General features: G+C 36.0%; 1 protein-coding gene across 4 annotated transcripts; it reads left to right on the plus strand.

Moving 5' to 3' along the window:
• Positions 1 to 6478: 6478 nt before the first annotated feature.
• LOC143224809 (uncharacterized) lies at positions 6479 to 17673 on the plus strand. 4 transcript variants are annotated; one of them, XM_076453133.1, is made up of 4 exons: positions 6479 to 6599; positions 8960 to 9145; positions 14102 to 14292; positions 14720 to 17673. In XM_076453133.1, exons 2-4 carry the CDS (start codon positions 9072 to 9074, stop codon positions 15502 to 15504), a joined length of 1050 nt encoding a protein of 349 aa, XP_076309248.1. In that variant the 5' UTR covers positions 6479 to 6599; positions 8960 to 9071; the 3' UTR covers positions 15505 to 17673. The 4 variants fall into 4 exon arrangements, with proteins under 4 accessions (XP_076309248.1, XP_076309251.1, XP_076309249.1 ...); XM_076453136.1 differs by lacking the exons at positions 6479 to 6599; positions 8960 to 9145 and adding an exon at positions 12412 to 12526; XM_076453134.1 differs by lacking the exons at positions 6479 to 6599; positions 8960 to 9145 and adding an exon at positions 12603 to 12937.
• Positions 17674 to 18636: the final 963 nt, after the last annotated feature.

Below are 18636 nucleotides of genomic sequence, written 5' to 3' on the forward strand. Positions count from 1 at the left end.
AAAAAAAAGAAACCACTACAAATGTTCTGAAAGGAATACGATACGAGAAAAAAAGAAAAGAAACCACTACAGGATGTTTCTTAACGGAATGATACATGGTAAAATGTGTGAGAAATAAAAACACAGTTAGACAGCACATCAATGACAATATAACAAATAGTGATAAGAGAGAAATCACTCAGTTTTAAAAAAAAAACTACACCAAATATACAAAATACACTTGAATATGAGCAATTTAAAAATGTTAAAGAAATAATTCATGGGATTAAAAATAAGAACATTAAAATAAATAACGAAAAGTGAAGATGTTATTTTAATCTATAAAAAAAAAGTTATTCATTAATGACCAAAGAGACGTATAGAACCTCACTTAAAGTGTATTACTTTTTCAGTTATCCGTGGGTTTTCCTACTTACGACGCTAAAATCCGGGGTTCGACACCCACGGTGAACAGATAGCCCAGTCTGAATTTGTTTTAAAACAGACAAACAAAACTGTCCTCCTGTGGGACAATGGTAACTTATAGACTTACAACGCCGGAAACCTGTTCGATTCTCATAGCAATGGACATAGCAGATAGCCCAACGTGGTTTTTATGTAAAAATATATACACACCTAACTGATTCTTTGATTATACACACATATATATGTGCTTGTGTGTGTATGTAGTGTATATTTAAATGTTCGCCGTCTAAACCGAAGAGAGAGGCACAATTACTCCTAAAGACGCCCCCCCCCCAGTGGTACAGCGGTATGCTTGTGGACTCACACCGCTAAAAACCGAGTTTCGATACCCGTGGTGGGCAGAAAACAGATGGCCCCTTGTGTAGCGGTGTGCGTAATTCCAATTAATCAATCAACGCTTCAAGCCATTGGTGGTTTATTGTTCGACATACTCAACTCAACAAGCAAAACGCAGTTACTGCCGTAGAAACAGGACGCGAACCATGAACCTTAGGGCTTATAGTTTTAGATGCTAACCCTAAAGCTCTGCCTAGCTTCGTGTTATATTATAAAAACAAAATATTCAAAGAAATTACGTCGATGAAGCCAAATGTTGTATATTTTTCACTGTTGAACTGGACAGTTTGAATACGCTTTTGTAATAATATGAAACGTTATGTAAAATATTACCGTTAATTTAGACGCGCGTAATTATTTATTTATATAATTGGCACACAGTGGCGTATTACTATATATTTTGTTAGTAGATGAATTATAGATACGCTTATCATTAGGTGTCGTAAAATTTATTGACACAATTTCTTTATTAATTTCGTGAACCTAATAGTGTCGTTTCTGTTATATAGTCAGTCACACGATTTTTGTGTGGTAACTTATTATAAAGTAAGAAATATACTCAGTTCGATTTCCTCCGGTTAACAGAGTCCAGGTAACGCACTACAAAAAACAACAATAACACCATACCTTATACATTCCAAAGGTGTGATGCTAAGAGATTGATTCCTCAGCGGTATGTCTGCGGACTTACAACGCTAAAATCCGGGTTTCGATACCCGTAGTGGGCAGAGCACAGATAGCCCCTTGTGTAGCTTTGTGCTTAATTTAAAAAAAACCCAACAACCTAACGGATGATAGTAATAGGTTAAATAACTTACGGTTACGTTTCTCAGAGAACTGTTTCAGGAATCTATAAAGCTATATCCCAGAAACTGATTGCTTTTGTTGATATATACAAAGCTATAATGAACTATTATCCTGTTGTTACTGCAAGAAGCGAACCCTGAATTGTAGTCCTCATTTTTACCGTTGAATACCAAGAAACATAACCGAAAGGGAGGTAAAAAAAAAACAAGGAAAATAGTGCAAGTAAAATAATACTTATCAAAACTTACTGTTACATTACATATGATAATTACAGTACTTTATTTAATGAGTTGTTTGTCTTAATAAAACAGACAAATTAATAGTTATATTGAAAAGTGATCTTTAATTACATCATAAGTATAATATTTGTGTTTATTTTCATGCCCTATATATAAAGAAAATGTTTTAAATTCAAAGGCAGATAAATAACATGCAGGAATACATTGTCTTGTTTCTTATTTTGTAAAAACAAAACCCAGCGTTGATGTGTTTACAGTGTTTTATATCACTAGTGATCGTTGATGGGGCATAGTTAAGAGATATTAAATTTATAGCGTGATGTGACAAGTTTTTTAATATTGTTATTTTAAAAGTAGGCGTTCTGCTAAAATCGTTGATCATACACACCACCTGGAGGCGAAAAGTTTCTTCAGGGAAAATTCTAATATTATTATTTTTTTTTGTCCTATGTGTATGTATTTGTCTAGTATATCATCTGGATGCAAGATGCTCGGCTTTGTCTAGACATAATGTTTACCTAGTAAAAACATGGAAGACAAATTACTGCCTCTCCCTTCATGTTGTATGCAAGTTCACCGTATCTACTTCTATCTGGTTTTAACCAAAGTTGTTCTACACGGTTCAACAAAACAAATATGACATCATTTCTTACTAATTACATGTCCATACTTTCTAATATAGGTTCTTAGAAATTTGCACAGTGACTACTGTTTCAATGTAATAACATTTTAATTTCAAAAAATTCTGTTTGGTTTTGAATTTCGCATAAAGCTACTCGAGAGCTATCTGTGCTAGCCGTCCCTAATTTAGTAGTGTAAGACTAGAGGGAAGGCAGCTAGTCATCACCACCCACCGCCAACTCTTTTACCAACAAATAGTGGGATTGACCGTAACATTATAACGCCCCCACGGCTGAAAGGGCGAGCGTGTTTGGTGTGACAGAGATTCGAACCCGCGACCCTCGGATTACGAGTCGAACGTCTTTACACGCTTGGCCATGCCGGGCCCCACACAGAGTCATTTATTGTCTGATAAAGAACCTATTTTTCTCTTAGGGATGTTTTAAATAATGTAATGAAAACGTCTTAGCTGTGCTAGTAATTTTCAATAAAAAATATACTTCAAAGAAAACTTAGTGTAGTATATATATATATAATGATTATTATCCTTAAAATAGTTTTTGTTACACAGGCTTAAGAATTTAAAGTTCGTAAACGTTGTATTGATTTTAATAACGGATTTTCCACAATTTAACCACACGGATTTTGAAAATAATATTATTATTTTTTCTATCACTTAAGAAGTTTTTATAAATTGAGAAGGTAAAAGTCGTACTTAAATCAAATTATTACTTCATTTATCACAGTGGACATTTTTTATCACTGTGTCTTTTTTATGTTTGGGTTTTAAAACGATCCATAAGGCTCTCACGTCGCGATTTACGGATTCAGCATATCCGAGAAATATTTGTATATTTTCGAGTATGTCTGTGAATTAATGTTTGTCAAATAAATTCGCATCACTTTCTAAATTTCAAGGACTGGTCTCATATTCGATTCGTTTCTATTATCCATTACCAAACCCTCTATTGTAATTATAATTAAAGTGAAGTTGAAATTTGGTATCTTGTAAAGTTGTAAATTGAAGTTAAAGTGTTACCAACACTTTTGTAGCACCACGAGAAGTAAAAATATTTATCTGACCATCGCCAGTAAGTCAACTTGACCTTTGGTTACTGTAACGAAGCGTAAGTTCAAGGGTCATTTGCGTTTGTACTTCTCGAGCCCTGGGTGGGTTATAAGAGTGACTGTTAAATCCTATCTCTTATTCGTTCGGAGTAGTCTATTGTTGGAAACAAATATTACCGTGCATTCCCAAATTCCCAGCGACTAGAATCTTTTAAAACGACTGAGCTGTTTGTTTAATTTCTCTCAAGGCTAATAGAGGGCCACCTGCGCTAGCCGTTCCCAGCTCAGAAGTGATAGAGTAAAGAGAAGGCGGCGAGTCTTCATTACCCACCGTCAACTCTTGGATTACTCTTTCCCAATAAATAGTGGAATTGACAGTTACAATATAACGCCTCTACGGATGAAAGGACAAATACATTCGGTGAAGGGGTTCGAACATTCGATCCCGAGCGCGTTAACCCCACTGCCATGCCAGGCCAAATACGGTAGAGTACACTTACACTGTCCTTTTACTATACTTTGTGTATGTTAACTAAAAGTAACGTTTTTACGTTAAAATATTATAATTTCCCAAGGTTAAATGGCAAAAACGTATTATTTACAGGCAATAGTGTGATGAAATTGCTTAGTCTCTGAACATATTTGTTGTTTAAAACCTTTTTCGAAGTAGGGATAACAAACTACTGGAGCAAAACTCTCATACGTTTCGTGCGAATGTTTTCTAACGGCAAAGCCACATCGGGCTATCTGTTGTATTCACCGAATGAAATCGAACTCCTGATTCGAGCGTTTCAAATACGAAAACTTTCACTACTGTCCCACTGGATATATTCTACTTATATATTCTTATGTGTACCGTGATTTGTACACCACTGCCTGTATTTTACAAATTTTTCATACGATTCCCGTAAACTCGGGTATCTATGTTTAAGTCCCCCAGGTGGCACAGCGATGAGTTCAGGGGGTTTAAAACGCTGAAATCCGGGGATCGAATTACCGCGGTGGGTACAGCAGATAGCCTAACATACCTTTATACTACGGTATTTTGTCATTAATCCCCGAATCCCCATCACACCAAACATGCTCGCCCTTTCAGCCGTGAGGGCGTTATAATATGACAGTCAATCCCACTATTCGTTGGTAAAAGAGTAGCCCAAGAGCTGGCGGCAGGTGGTGAAAACTAGCTGCCTTCCATCTAGTCTTACACTGCAAAATTAGGGACGGCTAGCGCAGATAGCTTTGTACGAAATTCGAAACCAAACCAAACCTAAAACGGTATCATTCTTACATTCCTCTTTACAGGCCTGAAACAATGGTTAACCAACAAGGTACACACAATCATTTAATAGTAATGTGATTATTAATCAGCGTAATCTCGACAACAGAAACTCGGAATATTTTTTTTTCAAATTTGTCTTACCGTGATGCGGACGTAAACATTTGATGCTGTGTTTTTCATTTTATGGCCGTCAGGAAACACGATTTGACAACAGCGATTTATCTCTCAGATTAATGAAACAGGTGTTTTATTCTGTCAAAAGAATACCTACACACACGTTTTTTTAGGTTTTATCTTATCAGAGCACATCAGGCACGTAGAGCAGTCTAGCCTAGCTTACCGAACGTAGTAGATATTTCGGTTCGGTGTCATTCCCCCGTTCCTTTTAGCTTATTTTCCGTTCTAGATCACACGGTAGCTTGCTTGTCTCACAGGCCTACGATTGTTTAATCTACTGGTTTTCATCTCCATCTTCCAGATTCTGGTTTTATATCTTCTATTGCTCATCATTTGACGAGTTTTGTTGCTAGGTTTTAAAACAATACGCAGACTATATTTACACGTTTATCAGTCCTGAATTATCAGAGTTAGCGGAAAAATGGAACCAACTTTTTTCAAAGGTCACTTGGTACGTAAGAAGTGTATTTAAGGCTTTGTTAAAATATTAGTACAACATTAGTGTAGATAAATACTAGAGTGATACTCACATCTGAGATGGTTTTTTACAAACTATAATCAATTGGACTGGGAATTATTTGTTTTAGAAACCCGCGATCATGCAACGTGCCTTTAAATACTACCATTAAAAGCATGATATTTCCATGTTAGGTTTTCAGGTCCTTTGCTTGACTGTAGTGGTTTCGACTACATTAGAGTGAAGTTAAAGATCTAAACGATATATATATATATATATGCACGTGCACGTGTGCGTATGCATAAAGCGTGTTCTCTGACTCGCTTCTTGTTGTCAGCTTCTTCAGGGTCATTTGTTTACCACATTCTTTGTTTGTTTTTAATTCAGTTTACAGAAGAAATTTGTCCAAAATTGCAGTGTCTCTTTTCGCATTTTTTCCATAAAAATAGAAGAGACTAGCTAAAAAAACAACTCCTATGATACGTTATTGGTTTAACGTGATTCGGTATTTTACATCAAGGCAACATGGTTCTTCACCCCAGCACTGATCATAAAATATTACACAGTCTGCTGACAGTTTCCCTTATGGTATTAAACACCATGGCGTACATGTTTTACGTATTCAGTTCGTACTGTACTTAAAAAGAAACAACAACAACAAAACTACAGAATTATTCTTCGCTGAACTTGCACGTGTCCGTTTTACGTCAGTTTGTTTAATACGTTCGTTAACACGACAATGACATTTCTGACATAAATTTTCTCACCACTATCTATATTTCTTTGCTAACAGAAATCGTAAACACGAACGTTCGACTTTATCTCTCCCTGTATACTGACACGTATCATTTGTATTACTTCGTATTGACACTTACAAGTCTCCTTATCACACTGCATACGAATAAATGTTACATATTTCTTCAAGAGAGATTGAACTTATAATAACAGTAAGAACAAGATCCTAGTTCCTTTAATATTTGTCAGAGACGTAACAGTTTGCTTTTCCTTAGATTTACTCTGCCTATATTTGTCTCCTTTTTCTAGTCCTTGTGTTGTCTATTAAACTCTGATTGTACAGTAAAGATGGCGGGTTTCCACGGTCTATATTTTGAGACGTATCTTTTCTGGTTGTTCATCAGGAAGTGTCGTGGTAAATATATTTGTACTATAGTCACGCTGAAGTGTAACGGTAGCTGAGTAACATAGTATTCAATCACGCTGTAGTTTAACAGTAAACCAGTAACATAGTATTCAATCACGCTGTAGTTTAACAGTAAACCAGTAACATAGTATTCAATCACGCTGTAGTTTAACAGTAAACCAGTAACATAGTATTCAATCACGCTGTAGTTTAACAGTAAACCAGTAATATAGTATTCAATCACACTGTAGTTTAACAGTAAACCAGTAACATAGTATTCAATCACGCTGTAGTTTAATGGTAAACCAGTAATATAGTATTCAATCACGCTGTAGTTTAATGGTAAACCAGTAACATAGTATTCAATCACGCTGTAGTTTAACAGTAAACCAGTAACATAGTATTCAATCACGCTGTAGTTTAACAGTAAACCAGTAACATAGTATTCAATCACGCTGTAGTTTAACAGTAAACCAGTAACATAGTATTCAATCACGCTGTAGTTTAACAGTAAACTAGTAACATAGTATTCAATCACGCTGTAGTTTAACGGTAACCGAATAACATAGTAATCACTTACGCTGTAGTTTAACGGTAACCGAATAACATAGTAATCACTTACGCTGTAGTTTAACGGTAACCGAATAACATAGTAATCACTTACGCTGTAGTTTAACGGTAACCGAATAACATAGTAATCACTTACGCTGTAGTTTAACGGTAACTGAGTAACATTTATTTCTTAACTGTATCACAGTTTACTTTTTAACGTTCCAGCCTTCTTCAAGTCGGTGATAAATAACTTGGGACATGGCGCCCATGTTGTTGATACTAATGTTTGAATAGTCTACCTACAACGTAACACTAAAGACCGAAACGACTTCAAAGTTTCCTTCAATCGTCCTTCTAACTTAATAAATTATTTCTTTGTTCTAAATATTTTACTTGTTTTATATGTTGTTCTAGTTCTATATTTGTAGAATATAAATGTCTTATTTGTTTTAGGAATCGATTTTTAAAATTTTTTGTATATGTCGAGAACTTAATGTTTTTATATTTCTAGGTGTCCCAAATATAAATGTTTTACTTGTTCTATTTGTCCAGAATCTAAATGTTCACAATACATTTTGTTGTTGTAAGCAACCAGAATCTACACGTTTCACTTAATCTAAGTGTAAGAAACTTACATTCTAGAACCTAAAATCTTTCTAAATGTCTAGAACCTAATATCATATTATTTTCTAAATGTCTAGAACCTAAAATCATATTATTTTCTAAATGTCTAGAACCTAATATCATATTATTTTCTAAATGTCTAGAACCTAATATCATATTATTTTCTAAATGTCTAGAACCTAAAATCATATTATTTTCTCATACTTATTCAAACTATAGATGTCATGGCTTGACAAACCTTATCGTACCAATTATGTTATTGTTTGTACAGAGTTGTTTATCGTGTTTGTTTAACTGTGATGAAGCTTATTTTGTTGGCTACTCATTAATCAATTACAAACTAACTCTCTTGGTCAAGAGATACCAATCTACTCTTAATGAAAGCATTGACTACTTTCGGTTAAAAGTTTTTGTTTTGACTAATTGTTTAATTAATCATCTTTGCTAAATTATATAGACGTACATCAATTTTATTTTCAAAATCGGGTTTAATAATTTAAGATTGTTTGAAGTCAAGCACAAAGCAACACAAATAGCTATCTGTGCTCTGCCCATTACGGTTAACGAAATCCGGATTCAAGCGTTGTAAGCCCGCACAAATACCGCTGTGCCGGTAACAGTAGAGTAAGGTCAATAAATTAAGATACTGCTGATCAGTCTAAGTCGTAAACCGTTAAATCAAAGCAAAGTTATCTTAAAGAAGTTACTTATTGGTATTATCACTATTGTTGTGTATAAATAAAATCTTGAATGGCAAAGAATGATGTTAGTATATAGAAATATGTCTTTGTGTCACTTTGATCAAAAAACATGTCTATATTACGCCCTCCCAGAAAAAAACAAATAAAAAAACAGGGACAAAACGGGAATAGCATACCATATCGAACCGGATAGTTATGTATGTTCTCTGTGATTCGTAGGTGGTTCTTATCTGAATTTAAGGGCAAAGCCACACAATGGGCTGTCTGGGCTCTGCCCACGACGGGTATCGAAACCCGACTTTTAGCATCGTAAGTCGCCACACATACCGCTGTGCCACTCTGGAAGAGGGGGGTATTCGTACATAAAATAATAAGAAAAGATGACATCTTTTAGCTCACTTCAGTATTTCGTTTTTTGACTATAGAATTACGCACTCGTATCATTTATATTATTCGAATTACTTAGCTCATCAAAGCTTTTTTTTTTTAAAGATTGCTTAGTGATGAAGAGAAGCGTCCTTTTGTTGAGGAAGCCGAAAGACTGAGAGTCATTCACAAGAAGGAGCATCCAGATTATAAATATCAACCCAGACGGCGCAAAACGATGAAGGGTATCCACGTTAACAACACTGGGGTGGAGTCTGTCGCGGGAGTCCAAGGTGCCACTGTCATGTTCAGGTGAGGATTTTTTTTATTTTTTTGGCTTGGTTTCTTACAAATTTCGCGCAAAGCTACAAGAAGACTATCTGCGCCGGTCGTCCCTAATTCAGCAGTGAAAGACCAAAGGGAAGGCGGCTAGTCATCACCACCCACCGCCAACCTTTGGGCTACTCTTTTACTGACGAATAGTGGAACTGAACGTCACACAAAACGCCTTCTCGCTGAAAAGGCGAGCATGAATGGTGAGACAAGGATGCGAACCTGCGAACCCCAGATTGCGAGTCAAGCGTCCCATCCTTTTTTTTTTTGCGTATTCAAGACGTAATTTTCTATTTTTACGTCCACATATGTCCGGGTAATACAGAGGTAAGTTTACGGACTTACTGAGCTACAATCCATGGTTCGAATCCCTGTGGTGAACTCTGTAAATAGCCTACTGTGGTTTTGCTCGAAAATAAATAAACAAACAATAAAAATGACTTGACATTGAAATAGAACCTGGCTTTTGAAGTAAAATTGATAACGTGATTTAGTGTAATACGAAATATTATATTATTTTTTATTTATTATGTTTCAGTGGTTTGGTTTGTTTTGAATTTCGCGCAAAGCTACACGAGGTCTATCTGCGCTAGCCGTTCCTAATTTAGTAGTGTAAGACTAGGGGAAAAGCAGCTAGTCATCACCACTCACCGCCAACGTTTGGGCTACTCTTTTACCATCGAATGGTGGGATTGACCGTCAAATTATAACGCCCCACGGCTGAAAGGATGAGCATGTTTGGTGTGACGGCGATTCGAACCCGCGACCCTCGGATTACGAGTCGAGTGCCTTAACCACCTGAGCATGTTTCAGTAAAAACAAATATTGCCAACTCAAATTCCGATAAAGTTTTTTTATCAAACAACAAGACATCATAATATCGTAATGTAAGTCCGTTAGGTGTTTCAACATATTTTGCGTAAGACTGCTTGTATGTATCAAAAAAAATCCACACTGGGATATCTACTGTGTCCACCACGGGGAGACGAACCTCGGATTTTAGCGTTGTCATTTCTTAAAAGTACCGCTGTCCCCGCCTCTCCAGAGGCACTTGTGGACACGATTTGACAAGACACTTAAGTGGTACGACATCAGTGCGCTTGAAGCGACAAATGGGTCACTTTAGGTTCACACAAGCGACACTGGAAAACAAATTAACTATCTATACTTTGAAGTGCTGTTACGGCTTGCAATTGTTGTGAAGATATATCTACTCACCCCTATTTATATGAGTAATGCTTTCACTATACAGCCGACTAACGTACTTTATTTTTGTTTTCCAGAGAACATTTTACACTCTGCCAACTGACAGATGGACAAGATCAGGCGGGAAAAAAATATATACAAAGTTTCTTTTGTATTGTGAAACCAAACTGAGAAGAATGCACAAGAACTTAATAAACAATAGCTTTTGGGCTTCTCTACCCCCCACAAACAATAGCTCTTGGACTTCTCTACTTTTCCCCACAACAATAGCTCTTACCCCACAAACAATAGCTCTTGGTTACCCCCACAAACTCTACCCCCACAAACAATAGCTTTGGACAATAGATTTTCTCTACCCTCACCAAAAAGCTTTTGGACTTCTCTAAAAAACAAACAATAGAGACTTCTCTACCCCCACAAACAATAGGAATTGTCAAACAAAGCTTTTTCTCTAAAAAAAAAAAGTAGTTAACCCCTCAGGAATTGTCAGAAACTTTTCTAGTAGTTAATGAATATGACTTTCATTAATAGACAGGTTTCGAGTTACTGCCCATAAATAGGAAGACAAACATGAACAAACACGGTGGACACAATAAATAGCCTAAAAGAAGCAAATATATGTGTATATACGTTTCGTTTACGAACAAATAGTTTCTACTCTTGTTGTTTGTTTGTTTTTGAATTTCGTGCAAAGCCACACAAGGACCATCTGCGTTAGCCGTCCCTAAGTTAGAAGTGTAAAACTAGAGGAAAGGCAAGTTGTTATCATCACCCACCACCAACTCTTGGACTACTCTTTTACCAAGATGGTTAAGCGCTTGACTCGTAACCTGAGGGTCGCGGGTTCGAATCCCCGTTTCTTAATGATATTTTGCTGACGAATGTTGGTTTATATGTCCACAGGTGCCTACATATTCGTCACGAGTACGAAACTTGACCATTTTGCAATTTTCCAAATAGTCGATTTATTAGCAATTATAGTTCGACGTTACTATAGCAACGTACCGTTTCTTTTTAACTTATGTCTTAACTTAAAGTTTTATCTCCTCAATAAACACCTTTAAGTATTTTAAGGTTACTTCTCAGAGGGCATTATTCGGGGTTTACTTACGATTGTAAATTTCGTAAAAGAATATTATATTCGATGGCAAAATGTATAGTATATTACGAACCACTGTTGAAGACATAACGCACCCCAATTTACGCCAAAACATAAATTTGGTGACTTTTTAAACACGCCGTCTGCACTGAACATGAAACGGACGAGGCGAGGCAGTATTCACGTCAGTTTCAAGCATAAACCATACCTTTCTTTCATTTGCCGCAAAAACTAATCACCACCGACAGATTTTACTAGCTGGGGTCCGCCGGATGTGTGACCCAGTAGAGTCAGGGCTAAAAAATATTATAAAGAAAGCAGAAACAAAAGCGACATCCCGTGAATGAAAAAGACCAGATGCGAACGTAAACGTCTCATATCGGCAATACTCAACTTTGCCATGTTCCATCAGCCCAAAGGTTAGTCACCAGAGGGTGCTAGCTGGTTAGTTTGTTCGAGGCGGTGGCTACGAAAATACCCTGACATTTCATATAAATGTTGTTGTCCAAGCAAGCTCATATGTCATTCCTATAGGCTATGTCATTCCTATAGGCCTCGTTTAGTCTTTTTCAGTACGTGTATTTTTATATAGGGTGATACATATATACATATGTTTATAGTAAATCCAATACAAGCTTTGGCACTACGCAACATATTTTGGGATATACAGCTGAGACAGATAGCAGTATAGTAAATAAAAACCACTCATTCTTTTTTTTCACCACGCTTTGTGAAAAGAAGAAGAAATGAACTTTGACAAGTTCCCTGACATATGTAGTTGTGGGTTATCTTAGTGCCACCTGGTCTGAGCCTTAGTGCCTTTCTTTCTTGGGACTATTCGAAAGTAACCCAAACCCTACACAGGAGCTTAAACTGACTCGAGTGCTGTATGAAATTTCATTGGACACAATTCACAGTGTTGTGTGCAATGATACGTCACGTGATTTCACAGTGAGGAGGACACATTGAACATGTCATTCGCAGTTCGTTTAATCTCCCAAGTGTGTGGTATAATGTTGCCAAGTATCATGCAGTTCACGTGTCATTTGACAGAGGTATTACGAGTACAAAATGTAGGATGTATAAAAAACCGCGTTATATATTATACAAATATTAATATCGCAACAATTCTTCACATTAATTATTATGCGGATTTTTCGCTTACATAAACAAGTCTTGGGACGCCTCGACGATCCCTCAGGTTACGGAATAGAAAGAGACCTTCGTGATTAAACATTTAGTCGTGTTGTGTGTGTTTTGTTATAGCAAAGCCACATCGGGCTATCTGCAGAGTCAACGGGGGGAATCGAACCCCTGATTTTAGCGTTGTTAATCTATATATTTACTACTGTATCAGCGGGAGACAAGATATGTTACCTTTTCTATTAATGTAACTCCGTTAATGTTGTATTTCTAATTATTCCGTCAAGTCAATCTTCAAGATGAAACAAGTTTCCCTGTATATGGTATTTGATTTTAATATAGTGTGTTTGTAGTTTTGGTTCTTTTGTGAAATTTCAATTTTTGTTCGTTTTCAATATCCAAAAAAAAATTATATAATTAAAAATGGAAGTAAGGACTTTCTTATTACTCGTAATTACTTACTTTTTGGTTAGGGGGCGATAGAGTCGCCATTTATGGGTTCAAATTCCCACCACTGAACATGCTCGACAAGTGCGTTATAATGTGTCGGCCAAACCCAGTGTTTGTTGGTAAAACAGTTGGCAGTGCGTGGTGTTGACTAGCTGCTTTCCTTATAGTCCAAAAGTAGTTATATTCCAGATGTCACAAGGCCATACTGTTGATTGTATAAAAACTGATTTTCCTTGACAAAGATATAATTTTGATAGCGGTCATTGTGAGTAATTCGTTTTGTTCTTTATATAACTTAAGTTTCCATCCTTCATTTCAGTTAGAAACTTACCAAAATTAGAGCATTTTTGTCTGAAATTCCTTTTACAGCCATTAGGAAATTACTGTTCAATTCGCTAAAGAGTTGGAAATGTATTTTCACAGAATATTAGCTTTCGATTTAAATAAATAAACTGTGAGAGAGATAAACTGTTGTTGAATAGCACCCGCGATCAGTAAGAATAGAAATAGATAAAACATTAAGTAAAAAGATTTGTTTGTTTGTTTTTGAATTTCGCATAAAGCTACTCGAGGGCTATCTGTGCTAGCCGTCCCTAATTTAGCAGTGTAAGACTAGAGGGGAAGACAGCTAGTCATCACCACCCACCGCCAACTCTTGGGCTACTCTTGTACCAACGAATAGTGGGATTGACCGTAACATTATAACGCCCCCACGGCTGGGAGGGCGAGCATGTTTGATGTGACGGAGATTAGAACCCACGACCCTCGGATTACGAGTCAAGTGCCTTAGTCACCTGGTGATGCCTGGACTGCCGGGAGTGGTGATGACTAGCTGCCTTCCATCTTGTTTTACCGCTAATTTATTGGCGGTTAGTGCAGGTAGCCCTCGTGTGGCTTTGCGCGAAATTCAAACCAGCCACCGCCAATTCTTGGGCTACTCTTTTAACCAAGGAATAGTTATGTTTAGTCACTATTACAGTCGACGTTTCGTTTTCATAATATGCCACTTTATTTTATATACAAAACATTTTTAATAGGTCCATGAAACCAGAAAAAGAAAGTCCCACCAGTGGTCGAAGTCCAACAGCTTCTAGTCCCCAGCAAACTCCTTCACCTTCCTCCACTCAGGGACCACCAACTCCACCCACTACACCAAATCAAGGGCAAACTGCTGTTGGAGAAAGAGGAATATTTGGAAATCGACGAACCGTCAACTTTCCAAGACAAGGTATCTTTCTATGTTTTCCTATTAATTTATAACATAACTTGATTATCCATTGTGCAATAATTTTTAATTATTTAGGAAGTGTTTAAACCTTATGAAAATGGTAACAGAAAATTCCAGGTACCATAGTCTGACTCTCATCATATTTTTCTGATTGCCTCCCTGATGGAAAATGGACTTAAACATCTTGGCTACGTTGTAGTTCGTGACCTTATAGAAATAAAAGTTTGTGTAGTTTGTAGATCCAGATGTAAATGAGGAATAAAATGACACCCGTTTTACGTTTTATTAAAGGTGTAAGAAATTTACGTTTCATTAAAGGTGTAAGTAAAAAAAAAGAAAAAAAGACAGAAATCTAAAGCTGTTTTGAATTAACCCAAAGCAATACGAATTTACTCGTAACAGTTTGACATTAATGGGTGTCTTTCAGGTCAACAAGAGGGCCAGCCAATCGATTTCAGCAACGTGGACGTAGGTCAGCTTTCGACTGAGGCCATTGGTAATTTTGATGAGTCCGAACTCGATCAATATCTTCCTCTCCAGAATGGGCTTCCATCATTGAAGGACAATCTGTCTAATCTTAACTCTTCTACAGTAAGTAGTTCCACCAATACCTACAGCTCTACTTGGGTTCCTAAGTTTTTGCCTTCCATATTAACATCTTCTGCAATGGAAGCTGGAAACTTCAGAGCTCAGCCTAACATCCCCTCAAATAGTTTAAGTCAACAAGCTGTCGACTCAACATCTGCAAGTACCGCTGGTGCGTGCACCAAAGAAAGGGCCGTGACCTCACTTCCAGGTCGTAACACCCTCACCAATCGCCAGTCTACCAAGTCACTAGGAGGATGCTCGTATGCAGATAGCAGCAGTAACAGCAGTAGTGGGGGCCAAGAGGATTCTGTCAAGTTCCAAGAACTCACTCCAGTTGTTAAACCAAGTAACCGAACCTCCACTTCCATCATCATGGGTAATCCTGTTGATTTCCAAAATATGAACACTCATTCCAGCTTTGCAGAAAACAATCCTTTTAATACATCCCACACTGGCTATGGCAGCATTCCACCACTCGCTCCAATAAACACTTCCCTCTATGGTTATTACAGCAACGAACAAGAATCCGTGGCGCCCTCTTATCAGTTTCCTTCTCCATCTGGAGCCAAGTCCAATTACAGAGGTATGGGCATCTCTGAGGAAATGTGGTCAACCTATGCTTGAATATAAAATTCATTAAAAACTATTCAAGATGTTTTGCACATTTTGCTGCCCAATACAAATGTTGTTTATTGTATTTTTAAATCTGGTTCTGTTTTTTATCTTATACCACTTAAACAATTGCAGTTTAAAAACTATATTTAACGTTTAGTGATTTTATTGATATAAAAACAAGAGTCAGTGGCGCCGTTAGAGTGAGAAGAAATACTTGTCACGTGCGAAATATTACTTTAGATTGGTTAACATTGTGTATGTAGATAAACGCGTGCGCCTTAGATAGTTTGGCTAGAATGAACAGTGTTATAAATATAATAATTTGTGCAATAATTTTTATTACTGGAAATCAAATGTATTTTTCTCTCTCTTATCAATGAAATGTGTAATAGTAACTAAAGTAATCCAATGTTTATCCCAAGTGGTCCTTTTCTTTAAGTATTTACTCGTGTCTGTCTGTATATAGTCCAGAATTCCATCCTTCCCTTTTCGTTAAGTATTTACTCGTGTCTGTCTGTATAGTCCAGAATTCTATCCTTCCCTTTTCTTTAAGTATTTACTCGTGTCTGTCTGTATATAGTCCAGAATTCTATCCTTCCCTTTTCGTTACGGTATTCATTTTTTTCTGTATACAGTCCAGATTCCTGGAGTAATTTTGGATTATTTAAAACATTGCATCAAAATGAGATGCAATACGTGAAATGGCTTGAAAGATTAACATATATAATCCCTTAAATCCAGTGAGCGAGACTTCGAACAATTCTGAGAAATAATAATTAATTTCAGAAGGTGTTTTCTGATCTTTTTTTTTTTTTCAGATACCCTTATATGTCTAAAACTGCTTTTTACAGAATTACGTCCAATCATGATGTTCTACAGACAACTGTGTTATTGCTCAAGGGTGGGGGTCCCCGAGGGTAAAGCCATCTAAATACGTGCCTTAGCCTTTCCTGTGACCTTTGCATCCAGCGAAAAGTTCAAAAGTGATTTTTGTTTCATTTCCTAAACACTACGTTGTAATTGTCCACAAGTTGTAGAGCTAGCTTCCTTAGTTTCTTGTCTATCCAATCACATCCCACTTTATGGGAAGAAACTGGCGTCAACCCTATTAATACTAAACATAATTCTGACATATATATATATATGAACATTTTCTTACGTTCAAGGTTGTGGTTACTGTTAAAATTTCAAAATATATTTAAATGTAAAAAAAAATCTATTTCTGAAGACTGTAGAAAACTAAATAATTTAAATTGAAAATGTATTGTTGTCATTTTCATATTTCTACATGCACAACTATTTACAACTATTTATAACTATTTACAACTATTTCAGTGAGAATAAGCAGTAAGAGGAACACAATTTTAAAAGATTCATATGATAAGTTTATAGTTTGATGTTCAATATTTCCCGATACAGAGTTTTACTGGTGATGTATAGGATTTGTGTGTGTGTGTATTTTAAGTTCCATTCACAAAGTTTGTGAGAGCTCCTTCATAAGGTCAACTCATTTCATGTATGCTACTCACTAGAACCCAAATATAAAGCAGAAGAAACTGTTACGTTTTGTTTTTGTTACTTAAAGGTATTGAAGAATAGATAATTATATATTTTTTCTCTTCTATTATTGTAAGGCAACAGTGTTAGTGAATTTACGCAGTCACTGTTTTATGTATTATTAGCCAATCAAAACGAGTTACTGTCCATATCTAGCTGCTCAGAGTTGTGCTGTCTTTTCTAGTTCTACGGCGGGTGGGTCATCGGTATGTTTACGAACTTAAAACACTAAAATCCGAGATTAGATTCCTCGCGGTGAACAGAATAGTTTTGCACTAATGTAATAATTGTCTTTTTTAAAAATAATAGAGAAACAGAAAGTTTAGTACACTGTTTGTATATTTGATGTTAATAATATTGTGTCTTTTTTCTGTAACATTACTTTCTCGTAATGAATATTTGATTTAAATCGGTTTTTCAATCTGTATATTAATAACCCTTCTACTTACTTTTACTATAATGTTGTCTAAGGCAGAAGAAATACTTGCATTAATATTAGGCATTGCTCAACTATTGATTGCATTTTGTATAATTATTTGAATGATTCGATTGTGTTTAAATCTTACAGATGTAATTTTGCAGTCAGTTCGTCAGAAGAATAAAAAATACAAAGAATGTCAGTTTGGAATGTTGTTGTTTTTAATTATGACACCGTAGTTTTAATAATGTCAGATCTTTGGCAAAAACTAAACATTCAGATGTTCTTTACACTCGAACCCAGCGTAATTTCCAAAGTCAGATTATAATTATTTTAATTTTTTTACTGTTATTATGCCTCACTGGGATTCAACCAATTTAAAGGATCAAGGAAGATGTTAAGAATCCTTCCAGTAAACATCACTGTTCGTATTGTAAGAGGAAGGAACAAACACGAAACACTATACTCTCAAACCAGAGTAAAAAAAAGTATGCATTGTGTAATAACAAAATATGAAAACAGTTAGTCATAAAAGATTAAATAAAGCGAACTAACATTATTATTTTATGGGCCTTTTCAGATGGAGTTAATCGGGTACTTTATTATTTTGTAAATGTAGTTAGAAAAAGTATATTTGAAGAGAGATTATTTAGATTTAGTCTTAAAATATTATTTGCTCTATGGCGTTATAGATGTGATTAGCTATTGTAACTGCATCCTTGTAACGTTTAACTTGTAAATAAAGTGTTACAAAAATACATAGCTGGTTCTTCACTTTTGATATAAATTCGACCTTGCTCATTCTTTGCTAAATAACATAATATATACACACGTATGACATAATACATACACACGTATGATATAATACATACACACGTATTTCAATCTCACAAAACAGAGGCAAATATCTTAAAAGTCTAATCAAAACTAATCTCACTACCCTAACGCTATTCGAGTTAACATTACTTCTGGTAACACACGGAGCTGTTGCTATTCTAAAGCTTTATGTATTCACACAGAAAAGTCATTGTGTGAAACATTCCCATGGGAGGTGTCGCTGGTTTCGACATTAGGATGTACACTAATAACATAAGCTGGGCACAGGCTGAGAAACACCTGGAGGCCTTAATCTCCCTATTTTCCAGATTGGATGAACAGCTAACACA

This window comes from Tachypleus tridentatus, chromosome 9, assembly GCF_004210375.1.
Source record: "Tachypleus tridentatus isolate NWPU-2018 chromosome 9, ASM421037v1, whole genome shotgun sequence".
Lineage (NCBI taxonomy): Eukaryota > Metazoa > Arthropoda > Merostomata > Xiphosura > Limulidae > Tachypleus > Tachypleus tridentatus.